Source organism: Lineus longissimus, chromosome 16 (assembly GCF_910592395.1).
Source record: "Lineus longissimus chromosome 16, tnLinLong1.2, whole genome shotgun sequence".
NCBI lineage: Eukaryota > Metazoa > Nemertea > Pilidiophora > Heteronemertea > Lineidae > Lineus > Lineus longissimus.
In genome coordinates this window covers 15,936,976-15,957,360 of record NC_088323.1, presented here as the reverse complement: position 1 = coordinate 15,957,360, position 20,385 = coordinate 15,936,976, and the positions used below count along the sequence as shown (strand labels likewise).

At 42.8% G+C, this 20,385-nt stretch overlaps 1 protein-coding gene across 9 annotated transcripts in view; it reads right to left on the bottom strand.

Annotated features, from left to right (window-relative positions):
* LOC135500241 (calcitonin gene-related peptide type 1 receptor-like) overlaps window positions 1-20,385 on the bottom strand; it is a 104,188-nt gene that overhangs the window by 6,952 nt on the left and 76,851 nt on the right. For all 9 annotated transcript variants that reach the window (XM_064791557.1, XM_064791558.1, XM_064791559.1 and 6 more), the window contains 10 exons: window positions 8,842-8,983; window positions 7,811-7,924; window positions 6,810-6,916; window positions 5,799-5,890; window positions 4,993-5,119; window positions 4,099-4,325; window positions 3,504-3,567; window positions 2,428-2,513; window positions 1,623-1,758; window positions 963-1,004 (listed from right to left, as the gene is read on the bottom strand). In XM_064791557.1, coding sequence (XP_064647627.1) covers window positions 963-1,004; window positions 1,623-1,758; window positions 2,428-2,513; window positions 3,504-3,567; window positions 4,099-4,325; window positions 4,993-5,119; window positions 5,799-5,890; window positions 6,810-6,916; window positions 7,811-7,924; window positions 8,842-8,983 — 1,137 coding nt within the window. The remainder of the gene's footprint in view (window positions 1-962; window positions 1,005-1,622; window positions 1,759-2,427; window positions 2,514-3,503; window positions 3,568-4,098; window positions 4,326-4,992; window positions 5,120-5,798; window positions 5,891-6,809; window positions 6,917-7,810; window positions 7,925-8,841; window positions 8,984-20,385) is intronic.

The following is a 20,385-nucleotide window of genomic DNA, read 5'->3' as shown; positions in this document are numbered from 1 at the left end:
AAAATGGAGAAAAGTCTTGAGAAGGAAACAGCGGGAAGAAACAACAAGTCTACCGTTACCATGGTTACTTTCATGGTCGCCGTAGTTACTATGTTAACTATCCCCACCCCTCCCATTTCGAAAGCCATACAGGTTGTCACAAAAAGACCTTATGAGTTGGTTGGTGAAACGAAAAGTTTATATAAACTATATCATATCAGGCTTGTATTCGAACAAATTTTGAACTTCCAGGGCTTGGTTGTTAGAAAGCATGTTAGCTCTTAACATCATGCAGACATGTCGATTCATGAGCGAAAAGCTTTCTTACAACAGAGCCCATAACTGTTGATAATCCTTAAAGGGTGTTTAGACTTGCTGTTTCTCGCCGCAATGTGCATATTCACAGACTTGACCAGACGCACGAAACAGCCACAGGAACGGAGCAGTGAAAATACTGATCAAATAGTTTCAATGTTCTGCAGCCTGTAGACATTAATGATTTTTGCAATTGAATTTAGTAGAGAATTTTTTTAACATACATGTTGAGAATTATCATAATCTTTTCGCAAGTCAAAGGCCCCTAATTATGTTGTATCTCCGGTGATTAGACAGAGTATGGACCAACAAAGTCTGTAATGCCGATAAATGAATAATAAAAGTCATTATACTCTTTTAGTTCTTGATAATTAGGCCAATTTAATCATAGCCTTTTCTGCTTTCAAAGTTAAGCGCATTTTCATTGTTAGCCGAATTCTCTTGTGGGTTGCTCGCATCTTAAAACATAAGACAGAAATCATTCCAATTTTCAAAATGTTGACATTTTGAAAAAAACATTTTATGTCGCTCCTTTATTCGAGTTACCTGTGTAATGTTAGAGAAAGGAATCGTGCAGTAAACGTATTGAACCATTTTAATCAGTGCTCACTGCCCCGCCCAGAAGGATGCACAGTTCAAAACAAAAAATCATGCCACGTGTCACCTACCTCTCCGTTGAAGAAGCAAAATATCATTGCTACAAACAGACCCTGAAAAAAAGACAAATTTTATTCAAAGGACAAAAAGTTTCAGAAATATTTATGTGGTCTTACCACATAGCCTACTAGTCAGTTAGCTAGAAGTATAAAATACGTCAATTATTCAAAACACGTTGTTGACATAGTAACCTAGTAATATATGATTACATGCTTGTGTTGTTGCAAGTAAAATTGGGCTTAGAAAGAGTGTCGTGAATATGGCCCCATGATAAGTAACCGAAATGTTTAATGCACTATTCAACCACGTCACAAACATTTGCGTGACAAGATCAGAGGCGCTGAAGTCTCAAAATAAAATTGCAGAGTCTCTGCCATTTGAAGGCAATGGCGACCACTTCATGCAGGGATGGAACGATGTTATCTATTAAAAGAGTTCCAGTCATGCGCGGGAGAATGCGCGAGAGAATGTGCGAGAGAATGCGCGAGAGAATGCGCGGGAGAATGCGCGGGAGAATGCGCGAGAGAATGCGCGAGAGAATGCGCGGGAGAATGCGCGGGAGAATGCGCGAGAGAATGCGCGGGAGAATGCGCGGGAGAATGCGCGAGAGAATGCGCGAGAGAATGCGCGGGAGAATGCGCTGGAGAATGCCAGGGAGTCGGAATTATTACCTGGAATGAAACTAGTACAGCAGCTACAACAAGATAAATTCGTTCCTCTGTTGAATCTGGTGCTGGTCGGAAGGGTATGATGATATATTGAAGACCAAGAAGGGGGACGAGGATGATAGTAGCTCGCACTGCTTTCCTGGAAGAAATGGCAACATTTTGAAAAATAGTTTAGGGATTGGTCTAATGGTTAAACGTCGTACTTCTAATAAGTGCATCACTCGTAATATTTTTGTAACTTTAAGCCGAGTTTCTTATACAAAAATCTTCTGCGCATGTTTGAAATCTAAGTCTAGAATCAATTGTTTACAACTGAATTTCAAGGTCGTGTACGTTCAAACGACAGTTTAACAAGACTGTTTTGAAACCAATGAAAGCTGATCAACGTACATACTTGTTTATTGACTAACATATTAATCTTGGCCGGGTCTATTTGGCAAGCCGCTCGCCGAACAGGCATCTTTTTTTGTCCTGTTTGGAGAGCCGCTTGCCAAACAGCACTAAAAAGCCACCCTGTTCGGCCAGCCGGGCTTGCCAAACAGGTAAAAAATCTACCCTGTTTGGCGAGCTGGAGACTTTACTTCAATATTAATGAGTTCGGCTCTCCATTCAGGACAAGAAAAAGTCGCTGTTTGGTAAGCCGGGCTTGCCAAGTAGTCACTTCCATTAAAATCTTACAGTAACTTTGTGATAAATTCAACATCTCTTCACAAACTAATGAGCTACTGCTTGAAATTTTTCCGCATTCTAACCGAAATATTTCTCAATGAATACAGTGTATATATTTCAGTCTGTGTCGTATACTCACTTGGTCTGGTTTGTGTCTGGCGAATTGACTGCTCGTAACTTAGTCACTAATACACGAATGATATTGCACAGAAAAATGAAGTTCAGCTGAAATCAAACACGAAACCATTGATAAGATAGCTGACAATGTCATTGTGACCCCTCACCCAAAAGTAGGCCTACATTATGTTTCATTCATACTTATGAATGAAGCTTACTGTCTGCCTACCATCGCAAATGTTCTTCGAATACCCGCTCAATCAATGGTCACAGCCATGCCCTTAGGTCTTTCAGAATCAAGGTTGGCTTTTAGTCTCTTAGGCCGAAGTTACATAGACCTCATTCGTTCATTTCCCAGGACTCATTTTCCCCTTTTGCTTTCTTTCCCCTGTGAATGCACGGCCTTGTGGCGTGCATTCACCGAGGAATGAAAGAAAAACCCAGAAAGTGACTCGTGATAAATGAACGAATGAGGTCTATGTAACTTCGGCCTTACAAGTCATTTTCACCCGTTGAATTGCCTTTCGTTCATTTTTAACAGGCTGGAAACAGATCCAATCTGTCGCCACCCTTGCGCTCATAGACTCGACCAGTCATTCGTTTCAAGATCGATCGCACCGCCCTTACATGCGTGTACATGTATGTGTGTAACTTGCAGGCAAAAGTGGGTGGTAAGTTAGTAAACACCTAAAGTATATAATTATATGGAATAGCATTCCGCGAAGATGACGTCACTACAGCTGCTGCCCTCTATTTCCCCATCGCTGAATTACAGGCAATGTCGGACAAACATGCGGTTTCGTAATGGATTCAGGCTTTCTAACTAGGGCAGTTAGATTCAATCTGGCACATGTCCGAGTGTTGGAAATACTACATAATTGTTCTGAATATTTCTCTCTCTGACTCTATGGTATCATTCATGCTAAAAACAATGCAGGGTCAAAGATAATTGACTTTGAAATAAGCTCAAATGCGTAGAAATAAGTGTCGATGTCCGACTGTCACGTGACTAAAACGTCATCAATATCTTATTCAAATGACCTTGTGAGCTATAAATAGTAACTTCGCGGAATGCTATTGGAGATACATTTTACTTACAACCAATGAAGCCACGACTGGGCCTGCGTTAATCCAATGAAGATCTGTCTCATGCAGCCAACAACTGAAATAAAAATCAGGTATGAGCGAATGTGCAACCTGGGGAGGTCGAACCGCTCATCAGGTTGGAGCTGACCTGGTTTCTGAAGAATCAAGCTACTAGCAGTATCCTCACTCCCCCAAACTTGGCAAAGACGATCTGGTCCAATTCAAGATTAACTTCCCCATCAAGAACAAGACAGTTTTCCACTTTGCTAGACACAAAAACCCGGTCGCTCTTACATTCACTTTTGATGGAGGTCGAAATACTCATCAGGGTTTCGCAAAAGTTAAGCTACTAGCAGTATCCCCCCCCACACACACACCCATGCGTAAGGGAAGGGGTCCCACTAGTGCAATTGCAGATTAACTTCCAAGTCGATTGGTCAAGACCAAACCTATTTGCGGAACGAGTTTACAATCCCCGATCACACCCCAAAACAAGTTCATCGGTTGACTAACGAAGCACCACTGTTCAATGGATTTATAGTTGAATGCGATCAAACTACGTCATTTCCCATCGGGGATTGTAAATTTTAACCCTATTTGCACGTACCTTAACTTTTGATGCTCGTCCGAAGACAGGCCTCTAAGGAGGGTATAAATGGTGACGGGGATGAGAGGCAGCACCCAGCCGATCAAATGGCATCCGATGAGTAACTTCTTGCCTGAGCTAAAGGCGACCACGATTATCGTGTGGAGGTATAGACCCTCGTTAAACATCCAGAAGAAGTTACAGACAGTGAAGTAGGATGTAAAGATATGCATCACTCGACACCACAACTGCAATGAGACAGAATGATGTTATACGAAATTTGAATGAGGGACTTGACGAGGAACGAGCTAGGAGTCCAACATGTCCAATACTTGACTTGCCAAACTCAGCGCGACGCCGAACTGCAGCGCCACTCGTGGACAAAGATAGAAGAACTCAGCATTTTTTTCACCGGTTTTCTCGCTGCGCATGCGTACCAGCGGAAATCAACAAAAGATGACGCTGGTACGCATGCGCAGCAAGAAAACCAGTGAAAAAAATGTCGAGTTGTTCTATCTTTGTCCGCGAGTGGCGCTGCAGTTCGGCGTCGAGCTGAGTTTGGCAAGTCAAGTATTGGTGGTGTCCGTGTGACTAAAATGCAATAAGGGACTCAGATCTAGAGTAATAAACATATTGTGAGTAAAGAGATTTCTGGCCGAAGGTACTCAGTTGAACTCAGGAATGTGACCAGATCACATTTACCAAATGACATTGGTGTTGCAGAACACTATATTATCCTTGGGGTAGGCCTAACCGATGCTCTTTCACATCAACTTAAGCTGATCAACTAAGACACAACGGCTGCCAGGGTGTAACATTTCTATTTGTGATCGCATTACACAGTTTAGTGAGAAGAGGTCGGTTGGGCAGATCTATCTGAAAAACACTGTAGTTCGCTTAAAAATGTCCACCTACCGGATTTTGCCCCAGGACCACGGGGTCATATGCGACCAGAGTATAAAACAATATCCACAATAATCCGTTTAGCACGTACGATATAAAAAGATTCTTGTGGAGCGTTATTCGATCACAGTTAAGTTGTCTGAAAAAGTAAGCCAGGTTTGTATACGTATCGAAAACGTTTATCTTTTAGTCACGTTAGTGAAGTTCTAATCTTTTCATCTTTTGTATTAGATTTGCCGAACACATTTTAAAAATGAAATCAGCTTAAAATGTAATCAGCAGATCTCTACAAAAGGCAGGTCTCAAGTAGAGATCAGATTAGTACATTTTTTAGTACCTTGTGATATCTGATTACAATTTTAAATGGATCTTACCTTTCCAATACAAATCTTTTGTACAGATTTGATTACATTTTTAAGTGGCTCTTATAGATCTGATTACTTAAAAGTTTCCTGTGAAGACTTGAATCTCTTGTACGGTTTCAGGCCTTATGATAACTGTATCAAGCTAGTCAGGGGAATGATTTATGTATAGATATTACGAGTCGTGAATCCGGACAAGATTTTCGAATCAATTAAAAAAAGGCCCACGACTTGGGTGACGACTTCGTCATATCCGTTTCATGCAGAGGTCTTATTCAAAATTTCAAATATTATTTTTTTGAAAGTGCAGGTTCAATACCAGCATGAAGGCGTTTATATGAAATTGAATCAAATATCTCATTAGATGCGTCAGATATGAATTCGCAGTGGGAGTCTGAAGGGTGCCCGACCTTTTTCTTATCTTTCAATCTGATCGGGCAATGATACATCACTTACTTGAATGAGAAGAAGATGATGAGTGATAACACCATGGCGATCATGGAAGCTGAGTAGCCGGCGATGAACACCGTTAGGACAGCTTTGTCGGTCTGAAAAGAAAGGTCGAGATAGCGTTAGTGATATATTCCGATTAAGTTTTGTGTGTATTTATCGAGTGATATAATTAAGGAATTGATATCGAACTAGAGGTACTGGATGGCTCACTTAACACTGCGTGGGCAGCTGAGGCTTTTGGGGGAATGACAACTCCACCCGATAGAGCAGTGTTGGTGAGGCAATAAATACCGACACTGCAACTAGATACACATACCCCGCATAATTGGTCAACAGCCCTAGGTGGTGCACTGGCCAGCAGGGTAAAGCCCGCAGCACACTAGCCGCCAACTTCGGCGTTCACTGGCGTTTTTTGCCGTAAGAGTACTGAACGCCTGAAAAATCCCCAGTCTGCTACGAACGGCGTCGGCGAACGCGACTTGCCGCCACTTGCCGCAACTAAACGCCAAATATCTGACATGTTTGATTTTTGACGCGTGTCGCCGCGTTTGAACGCAAGAAGAAGCCAGGTGTGCTACGGATTGCCGCCTGAATTGGCGTCGGCGGCGAGGCTATGACCAATCAGTATGCGCCTTGATGTCACATGATTTCAAAATGGCAGCCTAAAGTGGCGGAAAAGACGCTACTGGACGCCGATTCTGGGCAGGTGTGCTCTGACCGGGATTCACTGGCCGCCAACTTCGGCGTCGAGAGGCGTCAGCTGAACACTTCTTGTCGCCAAAGTTGGCGGCTAGTGTGCTGCGGGCTTAACGCCTTCGCCCTCAACTGATAAACAATAACAATAACCACTTCATCTAAAACTTCCAAGTCCAAAGTAACGGAGAAACATACTCTAACATGACCAATAACCAGCCACTTTTGACCAAAGTACTGATCATAAATGTTCCCCGCCATTTGGAGCTAACTTTTCTTAGGGCGCGACTTTCCCGTGATATGGAGCATAGTCCTGCCTACCTGCATGCCGGATCTGTCTACACACGTGGTGTAGTTTGACCACCTCTTGCCTGTCATGGGATGGATCCACCATGTACCATTTATAGTACATATCTTATTGGCCTTTACTGTCAATGAGAGAAATACATGTACTTTAAGTGAGGAAAGTCCCAAGGCATGGAAATAATGATATACATGAAAACAAGTTGCAGTATTTTGAGGGATTTGGTGGAACTTGACATCGAATCTTTCTTTGACGCGTTTTTAGCCACGGACAGCTTAAGTAGGTTTTCATTAAACAGATCTTCTCCGATCCCGTGCAAAACGTTTCCAATAAAAAGCACGTCTTCTTCACTTCGTAATCTTCACTTCTCCTTCTTTATGCGCTGCAAACTTAGAAATAATCTTCCTACAAATTACATTTTCGGCTTACGCGATAGAGCACTGATTCCAATTAAGTAGTTTTGCTCCAACCAGCAGCAGTTTGCCGCCAAAGTTTGCTATTTTTCCACTTAAACATACGCCACAGCAGCAAACGACGGCACTTTCCCGCTGTTACGAAATCAGTTCTTTTAGACACTACTATTCACTCTTCGAAAAGGGGTTTTGAGCAAGGAAAACCTTTAGCGGTTTTTTGGCAAACACAAATGTGCACCCCTTATCGCGGTTTTTCGATAAATTGAAAACCCAAAATGGTGTTTACGATTTTGAAAAACTACTTCGCAGAAAAAAACATTGACGGGGTGCATAGTCGTGTTGGTCAAAAAACACTGAAGGTTTTTCAAAATTCAAAACCTTTATTTCTTAGAGCGGAATCTAACCTTTTCATGTACTGTAAGGAAGACATTCAGCAAAGATGATTTATTAGACACAAATAGTGTAAAAGCGTTATTTCATGCAGTTAAATCGAATGTCACTGCATGACTGCAACTCCGGTCTCTAAGATAGGCCAGGGTCGTGAACTCTCTATAAACTCTGCCTACTCAAGTAATGCCAGAAAGACTTGACGCTGATCAACTTACACCGGGGGTCGAACCCTTCCATAAAACTTGGACAGGCGGTGTAGGCCAGCTCTCCTGCCGGGGTGTCGTTCCAGCACCCCCAGCCATCCCACGTCCGGTTGCAATACAACCGCCCTGAAAATAGACGAAAAACAGATGCAAGGAGGTACAGACACATATACTTGTATTCAAGGAATTAATACCTCATCATAGCAGCGGTCTTTTGGTTGCGTTCAAGACCGCTGGTAGACCAAAAACTATTGCAGGCCAAATCTCTCGCGCAGGCAGCCGAGGGTATTTGGCCTCATTCGCGGTTTCCCCGACAGTCTCAATCAGACCACGAAGTACAACAAAGAGGTGATACTTCTATTCTTCATGTAAAACTCTTATATCGAACACTTTTCGTTAAATTTAAACTTCGCAACCCTTGGTTCCGACAGCAAGGAATGTTTCCGACTCCAAAGACCGCTACGATACAAAAGACTTCTTCAACAGCACCAGCGACACCAGCTTGTGACGAAGTTCGTAAGAGTGTTTTTTCTCAATGGGAAATATTTCGAGATTAATTGTACAAACAAAGCTAGCCGTTTCAATGATTTCAATCGATACGCATTTGTCGATGATAAGATAACGTTTATTTGCCCTTGCAAATTTAGGCCTATCAATGTAAGATGTTTAGTGGGGGTCGATATTATCAAGATTCGCTTTGATAACCCTTTGATAAGACAGTAGAATAATGGGAATTTAGGCCTAGGTGCGAGTGGGCTTTGTTTGAAGAGAATAGACAGTGTATTGTGCCAGGCCTGAATTCTTTTAACTGCGATCAGATTTTAGGCCTAGGTGGGAGCGGGCTTTGTTTGAAGACAAGAGACCGTGTATTCAGTTCTGTCTGAATTCCTTTGACTCCCAGGTAAGGGGCCACATAACAAAATGAGGTGTATGATTTCTGAATAAGCGGGCGGCTAATAATCTCACGATGCGCATTACTTCGTTAGCTCAAGCGAGCCGTGCATTCGTAGTGATATTGAAACGTTGAACCACCTCTTACATACCATCCGTTGGGTAAGGCTTCATCAAAATCTCGTCAACACATCTCGCCTCCGCGATTTTCTTCGCTGTGTCCATCTCGACTGGTGGGCGAGCCAATGTCCTGTTCACTGCGTCAATCGACTCAGTGGCGTTGTAGCTCACAACCTGAAAATATAGAAGTGCAAATAAAGAGTTCAGATACAAAAACGACTAAATTCATTTCAGGTATTTTTTGTGTAAATGCAATTTTCTGGTGTGAAGGCTAAGGGTTTTTGCAATAAAAGTGTCCTTAGACCTAATTTACCTTTGTATCTCGCAGGTTAAGCATTGAAACGGTTTGCGAATCCAGCGATCGCCGGTGTAAAGGAGAAAACGTCCCACTGGAAAAAGTGTCCGGCCCTTTTGCATTCTGACCGATTAATGTGTATAGTTCCTAGTCCGCCGCGGGTCATATCACACGGAAGTCTCCTACCCGTGCATCCACAGGTAGAATTGCTCAAGGACACAAAGACGAAACAACGGTGATCTCTTCCGAGAGTCGAACCCACGACCTCCTGATTATGAGCATGGTGCCCTCACCACAGCGCAACATGATTTCCGCCCATGCTACCGTATAAACGAAGAAAGTTAACACGAGAACCATCGGCGATATTTTTACCAAATATTGAAATTATTCCCTTGACCGCCTCACAGCGCACCGAAGCGTTGAACAAGCATCATATACCAATATTTCTACGCGAGACACATTTAGTTTCGTATCAGTTTTGACAGTTTTTCCACCCAACTGTACCAAAGTATCAATTTAGAAGATTGATTGGGATACGGGGTAATTTTCGATTAAGAGACAGAAGACGTCACTACGAGTTACGGTCTCGCTCCGTTCGGGGTATTGGACCGTGATGGCTTGGCCTGAATGAGTGACGCGCCACTGGCGATCACTGGTTTACGACCAACCTTTTTAGCCCAAGATGGTCGGGGAGATTTGTCAGGGATGATGAGTCATGTATCTGTTTGTTCGAGTCGAACGTTTTCTTTTCGCCAGAAATGCCAAACGACATTGTAATGTAAAGCAAAAAGTGAAATGTACATCGGTCGAGGCCACTTATACATGTATATAAGGACGGTAGTTTTCTATACATTTTGAATGAAAGAAAAAGATCTTAACTAAAGATAAAGCCATCGGGATTTTCAATTAGGGATGCTATATGCGTTGACAGTTGTTAATCCTTTTGACCTCTGTCACGAACTTCCTGGCCGCCAAACCCATTTAACTATCATTTCCCTTCCGAGGCACTGTCACAGCGTATAAACCCATCGGGTACCCCATCGGACGAATTGGGACTCTACCGGTAACAAAATCGTTCGAAGACAAAATATTTATCACCGATTTTTCATAAATGCATGCCATACCTGCTTGGCAAGTGAAAAAAATACAGTTTTATTGTCCGACCATCCGCAGGAAGAAGCCGACGAAACTGATAAAAATCTAAGGAATCTTCTTTATTAGATTTTGAGGTATTATTCCGAAAACATCAGATATTTATTAGCAAGCAATACGTGGGAAGAATCCGCTATGGCGTCCTCAGGTTGAACGAATGTTCAGGAGAATACCTGAAATGGGTCAAGTTCTAGTGACCGGTGTAATGTTTTTGAGTGTTTCTATTTTTGAGTGTTTCCCCTCATTGTTTGGGAACGTTAAAAGATAGATTGACAAGTTTTTCTGTGTTTCCCCCTATTGAAAAGTCATGGTCTCTCTAGCTGCCTATTGTTTGGAAACACTGACACATGGGAAACAACCACAGATGTTACACCGGCACCAACCCAAATTGTTTTCTGATTATATGACAGTCACAGCACATGCTATGGTGATGGTTCGTGTGGTATAAGGTAGTGTAGGTCATGCAACACTGGAACACATTTAATTTAATATAAGTCCAAACTACATGAAATAACAGAAGACTAATTATTACAACGATATTTTGAGAGAAAAATATACGGCGAAAAAAAATGGTAAAAGCAAAATCGTCATAGAAATATCTCCACAGAAGATTTACAGATTAAATCGAATTTCAAAGTTTATTTTGTGTGATTTAAAACGTGATAAAAGCTGTTTTACTAATGCATTCAAAAAGTTATTACTTGAAGTAACAGGTTTTGATACATTTTATATCAAATCTATGAAAATACTTTGACAGAATTTTTCTGCATTAATGAATTTCCGAATGAAAAAAGTGATTTTCAGGGACACTTTATCCTACGGACAGATTCTCCTGCCACAACCAGCCCAAACATATATCATTTATTTATTTATTTATTCAAAAACCCCATAACTGAGGACATTACAGTAACAATACATAGCAGGACATACAAATATACAATCTTTTAAAAACCAGTTAAATACATTGTACCCAACACCCTAGGGCCAACCCGGTGTAGGAGTTTAAAATGTCCTAGGATAAAATGTCCGGGAACAAAGGATTCTATTATGCGCTTCAATCTCTGAGCTATTGACTGTCAGGTCTCTATAGAACCATATTGCAGAATACAATAGGGCCGGACACTTTTTCCAGGGGGGACACTTTTTACTTTTACAGGGGCACAAAACATGACCATCGAAGGCCTATGAGGCCTTTACTAAGAGACAAACAAGCTTATGGTGCAGTGATGCTTTACGGTTGTAACTATCAGAGAAAATAAGAGACCGTATGGAATCTTCAATTCCATTAGGAGGTGAGGCTTCCACTTAATTAAGAATTCTGCACTGACTCTTACCTTTTGCGTATCTCAACGTACTAATCAAACACGCCAACCAAATTGCAAAAAATACCACTGGCTGTAGGCCGGAGAAAATAACATGAGGAACGTCTGTCTCACAGGCCTGTAAGTTGTGGCACATACGTGGTCATCAGTGGTAACAAACAACAGGTGTGCAAGGGATAGTAGTCCTAGGGCTGATAGTCCGTGTTACAATAGCCCGCATTGCTAAATGTTTTGGTTAGGGTTAGCGGTACAATAGATCATGCTGCTTAATTGATCAAGTACAATGCTACCGGACTATGACTCCAGGGGGACTATATCCGCTGTCACACCGGTACGTAAAATCCATAGGGAGGCGTAACTCGGGATACGGGCGTGAATTTTGAACTTGCAGAACGTCTCTAGTACATTGCATATGTTTCTATAGCAATATATCTTCTAGCAAGTTACTAAACAAGAGGTGGGAGAAATTCCCGTGGTGAACTTTAAATCCAGTTATCCAATGAAAATAAAGTCCTCGGAGACAGGGACAACGAACAATGTGTGGTGTTGCTCCTGTCAGTCTCCACAATGCGAGCATTCATTAAGTCACCGCCAAAAGCAGTGTTCCTATCTCACAACGAAGGAAGATGACTTGTCCACAAATACCGCCATCAGCAGATTTACCTGTGTATACAGGATTGAAAGAAAAGGAGGAAGAGGAAAATGTGTTGCCGCTAAATCTAAGATGAGAAAATTTTGGTATCCATATCTGATATTAGAGCTACAAAACGATGACTGCTGTAATAGGCCGAGTCGACACACTATTGGGGCACAGAAAAACGGTCAATCCTAATGCTTCCCGCAACGAGATCTTTATATGAAAATGAAACATACCGACGGAAAGTATACAATTGGTGTCGTGTTGTTATTCTTTAGAACCGTTTTCACGACTGACTTTCAGTTTCTCACACAACGAAAGCTCATAGCCTTAGAATATCTTCGTGAACGCTACGATTTTAATACATTGAACAGCAGTTTACATTATAATAATAATAATAATAAATTGTTATTTGTAAACCGCCTGTATCACTTGAAACAAATGTTCACCGGCGCTGGTGAACTCTATTGAAAAGAAGGGTCTTGAGTTCTTTGCGGAAGGTTGAGACATCCGATGTAGCTCTCAGGGTGGGGTAAAGAGAGTTCCACAGTTGAGGTGCTAAAGTAGCGAATGCTCGACCTCCAAATCCAATCTATATTTCCTGCAAGTGAGAAGGTCCTGAGATTCAGAGCGAAGGTAACGAGGTGGCACGTAATGTTGGATGAGATCGTTCAGGTAAATTGGTGCAAGGCAGTGGTATGCTTTGAAGGTCATTGCACTACGCGAACACAGTGCCTCGTTTTGACGGCAGTGGATACGATAGGCAGACGACTGGATGTTTGTCAAGATTCCAAAGGGGCACGACCAACGTTTTAACCTACTTTTTACATTTTCTCGGGCGGTGAAAAGGAGCCCTCTCGCTTCCTGTTTTAAAGTTGGGCGCAGATCAGTAAGCTAAACCTCGGCCTGAAATGAGGTTCCATTCAGAAACCCGCCTATGACTTGATGATGCATCAATAGCTTTGTTACCGACTGAGGCGAGGTTTAATCTCCGGGCTATTGATGGCCATAGCCTCTGTAGAAGTATAAATTATTGACATTATTCGTCAGAAAACAATAGGAAGGGACACTTTTCCCGGGGGGACATTCTCCACTTCTACACCGGCAGCCACTTGACTGATTGATAAAACAACATGTTTACTTAGCTGAAAGCTCTCATGTTAATACCGTTAATGTAAACAAGCCACATAGTTACTGCCCGCTGGTCATATTCATCACGGATTACTACCAGAGTTGCCTGTTGTATAAAACCATTCCATAACAATGTATAATTAAACATATTATGTATCGGATTAATACAGGCCATGGCATGCATGCTGCATATACATTGCGTGCATTTGCATGCCAGACATCGCTCAAAGCAAGAGTTTCGCGGTTGGACCTCTGGGTAATTTCACGCAATCTCCACTTGCAGAGAAACTGTTGCACGGTTAGCAGAGGTGGATGGATACTGGAAGTCATTCTCCCGACGAATGCTCGTCACCGCGAACATGGTAAAACTGGTATTGCATGCTATTAAAAAGCCATTTTAGGCCCATTTCCGTGCATACAAAGTGCTGTTTTTATGAATCTAAGGCAACTGAGATTCGTTCAGTTAAGACTCATAATCATCGGTAACACTACACATCATTAGGGGGATTGCGTTCTTTTGCGTCTGACTTACAAGTGAAGATGTTTTTTTTTCATTTACAAAGCGCGACCGACATTCGTCTCAGTACTAGCACGGACTTGTGTGGTGACCTGGGCAGGTGTCCTTCAGATAGGCTGCTACAGGGCGCAGCAATTGCTGAGGAGGGACACAGGCCCAGGGCACCGCCCCCCAGGTTGTCTTCGGCCGGGGCACGGCCCGGGTGGAATCCGTGCGGCAGTGTTGGTGTTGTAGTCGTGGTACGCGAAAACGTGAGGAATCGTGACTTAAATAAAACCGATCTTAGAGAAGAAATAGTTCGTGTTGGTGACCCAGCAGAAAGCCTAAAGCAAGGTAACGTCAAGGACGTTATACTTGTTCACATGTTTTAAGGGGAGAACATGCGATCTGGCGGATAACTGGTTGAGACGTCCCTATCATTCCTGTTGTGTGTCCCCATTATTGGGTCTCGCTTGTTTCTATCATCGATCATGGCTCGCTTTTAGAACAGCCACCGGCCGAAAATGGCTGCCATTACATCGGGTAAATATAAAAAACCATGACTGCAATCAACTGAGTATGGACTTGTTACTAAACTCACATGCAACGTCTCAACATGATTTGCATAAAATAGTCCCCCAATTAGCTTCCCCGACTATTTTGTCTAATTAACTACTGTAGTTGTGTTACTTTAGAGCTGGCCAATTACAGAGCTTGCACGATATAGTGTTTGTCAGTTGCACTCCATGACACTCATCACGTGATCTGTACCTGGTGACGGACATCAGAGACACCCAGATGAAGCTACGCGCAAACTGTGTAACAGAGGAAAAACATCAAGGTCCAACCGGGGATTGAACCCGGGACCTCTCGCTTATAAGGCCATCACTCTACCGACTGAGCTAAAGGGAATTTCCCCTCTAGCCTGGGCTAGTAGGAATGATGCCACCACAACATACTCCCCCTGCTCGAGAAAGTTGTGTCCTCACAACCGGGTTCTTCCGGTATATAAAGAGTTAATTCATTGTCCAAAGACACACCAGCATCTACACAAATTATTAGTACCCTTTTACCACGTTGTAACAGAGAAAAAACATCAAGGTCCAACCGGATGAAGCTACGCGCAAACTGTGTAACAGAGGAAAAACATCAAGGTCCAACCGGGGATTGAACCCGGGACCTCTCGCTTATAAGGCCATCACTCTACCGACTGAGCTAAAGGGAATTTCCCCTCTAGCCTGGGCTAGTAGGAATGATGCCACCACAACATACTCCCCCTGCTCGAGAAAGTTGTGTCCTCACAACCGGGTTCTTCCGGTATATAAAGAGTTAATTCATTGTCCAAAGACACACCAGCATCTACACAAATTATTAGTACCCTTTTACCACGTTGTAACAGAGAAAAAACATCAAGGTCCAACCGGGGATTGAACCCGGGACCTCTCGCTTATAAGGCCATCACTCTACCGACTGAGCTAAAGGGAATTTCCCCTTAGCCTGGGCTGGTAGGAATGATACCACCACTGCGTACAGAGAGAAGAAACCTATTATTTCATGAGAATTTGTCCATCCTGTGAGGGTGAGGAAAACCAGGAAACCGTTCCGGAGTAATGTTTTCGGATATAAAACATTTCCTGGGCATTTCCTGAGTCAATCCGCTACGTTGAAAGGCGCGGACATGACGGATCGCGCATAATCATTGTGGGTTAATACCCCGGCGTTCCTGACTCGACAGCGCTATTCTGTTCGTCGTGCGGGTGACCCTTCGTGGGCTGGACTGGAACGGTAGCAAACTATCGTGAAAAAAGGTGATAGCAAGATCTCCTGTAGACCGCCGCTGTAACCCAACCCAGAGAGCGCCCACGTTCATATTTGCCAAAGAGACACATTTCCGTGTTTGATAAACTTTGTAAACAGAGATTCAATTGACTAGCCAGTGGCCGTTGTTGGGTCAATATATCATCAGATTCATTTCAGACATGCAGTGGCGGAGGCATCAGTGCATCTTAGTGTAAGATTGGTACGAATGTACGTCTATCCGTGGTCTACTTAAGATGAACCGTTGTCAAGTTTGATTCCAATTTTTACTTGGCGCTCATCGCATTATTGAAGTAGTCTCAACTAGTTACTGGACTCGAAGTTTCGCCAACTCGATTTAAGTGCGTGACCTGCGATAATTATCACTGCTACCAGCGAGAAAATAATCGCTCGTGTGCGGGTAAAATGCGGCAATCGCTAGCTTATATACTGTGGCAGGATGCAGCAGCAACGATTCTTGTCGCACGTACATACATACCGACGATGGCCCACCACAAACGAGAGAGTTTTGTCGCTTGCGATCATGATCGTAGGTCACAGCGACAAACATCTTTCGTTTGCGGGGCGCTTTCGGATATGACAGCTGAGCCAGTCCCAATGGTCAACATGGAGATGACATGACAATATTTGCTGTTGACTATGTTTGGCAAGGTCAACACAAAGAGTACAGTGCCAACTTCAACAAAGTTTCTAATCCGGGACCGGATACAATCCCCGAAGTTGACATTATCTGCCATAGTCAATTCAACCAGGAGGCGTTAATTAGGTTTCGTAATCGATATCAGCTGTTAAACCCTGCTTTATCATATCATTGAGAAATTGATATGATCTCTGTCATCTGATCGCTTCGGCGAGACGACAGTTATGGATCCTGGGCTATGACCTTTGCAGCTCGCGTGATCGAGCAGCTATCGCGAGGATTGACTATCGCGACGACATCATGAATAATGGTTAAATCTGGTATTACATGTCGGTGGAGCATCACACTAACCAACGTTTACAGATTATAATTAAGATGACGAAAATAATTTGGCGTCCGCAACTTTCGTGGGGATAAAAACAATACGCTAATTTTCTCTTGCCGGTTTCGGGCTATAGACCCGCCATGAAGGTGTTTCCTGGGGGTCGATATTATCAAGATTTCCGCTGTAACCCATTGATAAGACAGGAGACCAATGGGGATTTAGGCCTTGGTGTGAGCGAGCTTTGTTTGAAGACAATAGACCGTGTATCGGGCTAGGCCTGAATTCTTTAGGCTGCGCCGGGATTTTAGGCCTTGGTGCGAGCGAGCTTTGTTTGAAGACAATAGACCGTGTATAGGGCTAGGTCTGAATTCTTTTAGCTGCGATGGGATTTTAGGCCTTGGTGTGAGCGAGCTTTGTTTGAATACAATTGACCGTGTACTGCGAGGTCAGGGGCAAGAAAACGTCATGAAATCCGCCAAGCCTTTCCTCGGGTCTGTGCCATTCACGAGTATGGCGGAGAGCTCAAGGGAGTGAGAACATGAGGCGATTGTTAGCGGAGATTTTGATACTCACGTACAACATGCTAATAGCATATTTTGTCCATTGCATATGGAAGATTGAATGGATCACAAAATATTTGAGGATAGTCCAAAGCCCATATTTTCTACCAATGGCAAAGAAATGGCATATTTGATGATACATTGTGTTCGTGATCATGACCTGGGTATGCGAGTGCAACCAGCCGACCCAATCTGTCTACGACTACACCGTGGGCCAAGGCCGTACATCAAGGACAAGGCGAGTCCTGATCATGAAAGACAAATTGCCTTAATCTTCCATTTATCAATAATAAGATTAGTGCAAGTGACACCACCAGTGATCACAGATACGGCCATATCTATATGTTCTCGTTGTGAGGGAGAAATTGCGTGAAGGCACGTTTCATTGGATAGGAATGTGGAGGCAATAAAATGACCCCGCCGTGCTGCTTCAGGCCAAGGCCAGGCCAAACAAGACTTGATTTCTTGTGCTTGTTCGTGTTCAATATTCACACGGTTATTGCACGATACTTAGTTTAGATCCATATATATGTACTGGCTTTGGGCGTAGGAAGAAACTTAGTAACTTTACAAAACATCCCCTCAGCATATATGTGTTCTTCTCCTATAGCATTCCGCGAAGTTACTATTCATAGCTCACAAGGTCATTTGTATAAGATATTGATGACGTTTTAGTCACGTGACAGTCGGACATCAACACTTATTTCTACGCATTTGAGCTTATTTCAAAGTCAATTATCTTTGACCCTGCATTGTTTTTAGCATGAATGATACCATAGAGTCAGAGAGAGAAATATTCAGAACAATTATGTAGTATTTCCAACACTCGGACATGTGCCAGATTGAATCTAACTACCCTAGTTAGAAAGCCTGAATCCATTACGAAACCGCATGTTTGTCCGACATTGCCTGTAATTCAGCGATGGGGAAATAGAGGGCAGCAGCTGCAGTGACCTCATTATCGCGGAATGCTATTTCACATCTTCTTCTGAACGTGTTTGACCCTTTTCTTATTTTGTCTTTTATGTGCAAATTGATTTTGAAAACTAAGTGCCATTGCAGAATAGAAATCAACCGCCGGGTAACTTTTCAATGACCTTGATAATTCGGTTGCTCCCTCAGGAGTTAATCTCGCCTTAATCTTACAGGAGATCCATCTATTAACAGAAGGATATTAGTGCAAGTGACAGAGACAGTGACAGTAGATTGAGATTAGGGCTATCACAGTGATCAATCGAAGTTCTTGTTGACACCATGTGCACCGGGTCATACTCATTGGCAAGATTATTTCATTGCAGACAATTGGCACAGCGCAGTGATCATTGGTAATCATTATCATCATATCATTACCGGCGTTGAAACCCAGTAGGAGTTTTGCCAGAGGTATGGAGTCCACTAAAGGCTACTGTCCACCTATGTGGGATCTTTTACTTGCCCTGGCAAAGACACTCAGGTACAAAGGACCACAGCTTTTAGTCTCATCCGACAGACCCTCAAGTATTTCATACGTTGTAGCTTACTTACATGTACGTGCTGTGAAGAGCCCGGAATTTAGTTCCTTGAAGGCCACGCTCGTTCATTCAGAAATACAATCCTGCATGGGTTCTCCCCGAGAATGAACCCGGGCCCTATATGCGTGGTAGCAAGCAGTGTTGACCACCAGGCGATGGCCTCCACACATGACATATAGAGGTCGTGTCAAGAAACTCGGTATCAATCTCCCGCAGCGAGGTCGCGTACGTGTGACAATCAATCAAATCTGTTGCGGTCCGATATAATGAATATAGTAAGCCTATTAACAGCAATCTGAAGCACGTTGTTTTCTTCATATCTAACTTTAAACACGGCTGAGGGGGCTATTGAGGTCATTGTCTATCAAATAACAATGTCAATGTCCTTTAGTACATACACGTTTAATAGGCCTAAAGTATTGTGTCTACAAGACGGAAAAAATAGTCTGGATATCTAAAAATCCGAATGTAGAATGATACGTTAGGGAGTTTTCGCACGACAACGTGAACGGCGATCCTACATCGTGATCAGGAGGTCGAACAATGAGATAGGCGTTCACGTTGGTGGTTCGGGGGATTTGCGAAAGCTCCCTATTGTTAAAATAATGGGTGAATGCCACCAAGGGTGATGCCAGAATGATATATTCAGTGAATATCAGATAGACATAACAGGATTTTTCCTCTTTAATTTGCGATATCCACAAAAAGCTTACAAGAGAAAGATAGGATAATGATCGAGGTAAGGTTTGAAGTACAATACCTTTAGACCACATTTTAAAGCTTATAGAGTACGAGGGCATCGTCCTCTAATCAACAATCCGAGCCCATTCCTATGTCAAGATCGACCCCAAATTGACATCGTCCTCGAATCAACTATCCGAGCCCATTTCTATGTCAAGATCCACCCCAAATTGACATCGTCCTCTAAGCAACAATCCGAGCCCATTTCTATGTCAAGATCGACCCCAAATTGACATCGTCCTCTAATCAACAATCCGAGCCCATTTCTATGTCAAGATCCACCCCAAATTGACATCGTCCTCTAATCAACTATCCGAGCCCATTTCTATGTCAAGATCGACCCCAAATTGACATCGTCCTCGAATCAACTATCCGAGCCCATTACTATGTCAAGATCGACCCCAAATTGACATCGTCCTCGAATCAACTATCCGAGCCCATTTCTATGTCAAGATCCACCCCAAATTGACATCGTCCTCTAATCAACTATCCGAGCCCATTCCTATGTCAAGATCGACCCCAAATTGACATCGTCCTCGAATCAACTATCCGAGCCCATTTCTATGTCAAGATCCACCCCAAATTGACATCGTCCTCGAACCAACTATCCGAGCCCATTCCTAGATCGACCCCAAATTGACATTTTTGCACTAAAAATCGGACTACATGTTTTTCGGCTCAAAATGGAACATAAGGAAATGAAATCATCACGATTTCCGATAATGAATCATTGATGCACTCAATACACTATCAGTTCTGAAAGAGTGGAACAACCTACCTTCGGCAAATTCAGAGTGAACTCAAGTTAATTATAGAAGTAGGCGGCTCTAAGCTTGTATTTAGTAATTGCGTATTGTGAGACAAATATCAAAAATTCAATGATCTGATCACGTGATTTGATGTAATATGGCAGTTGATATAAAACAGTAGATAGTGTAACTCTCAACA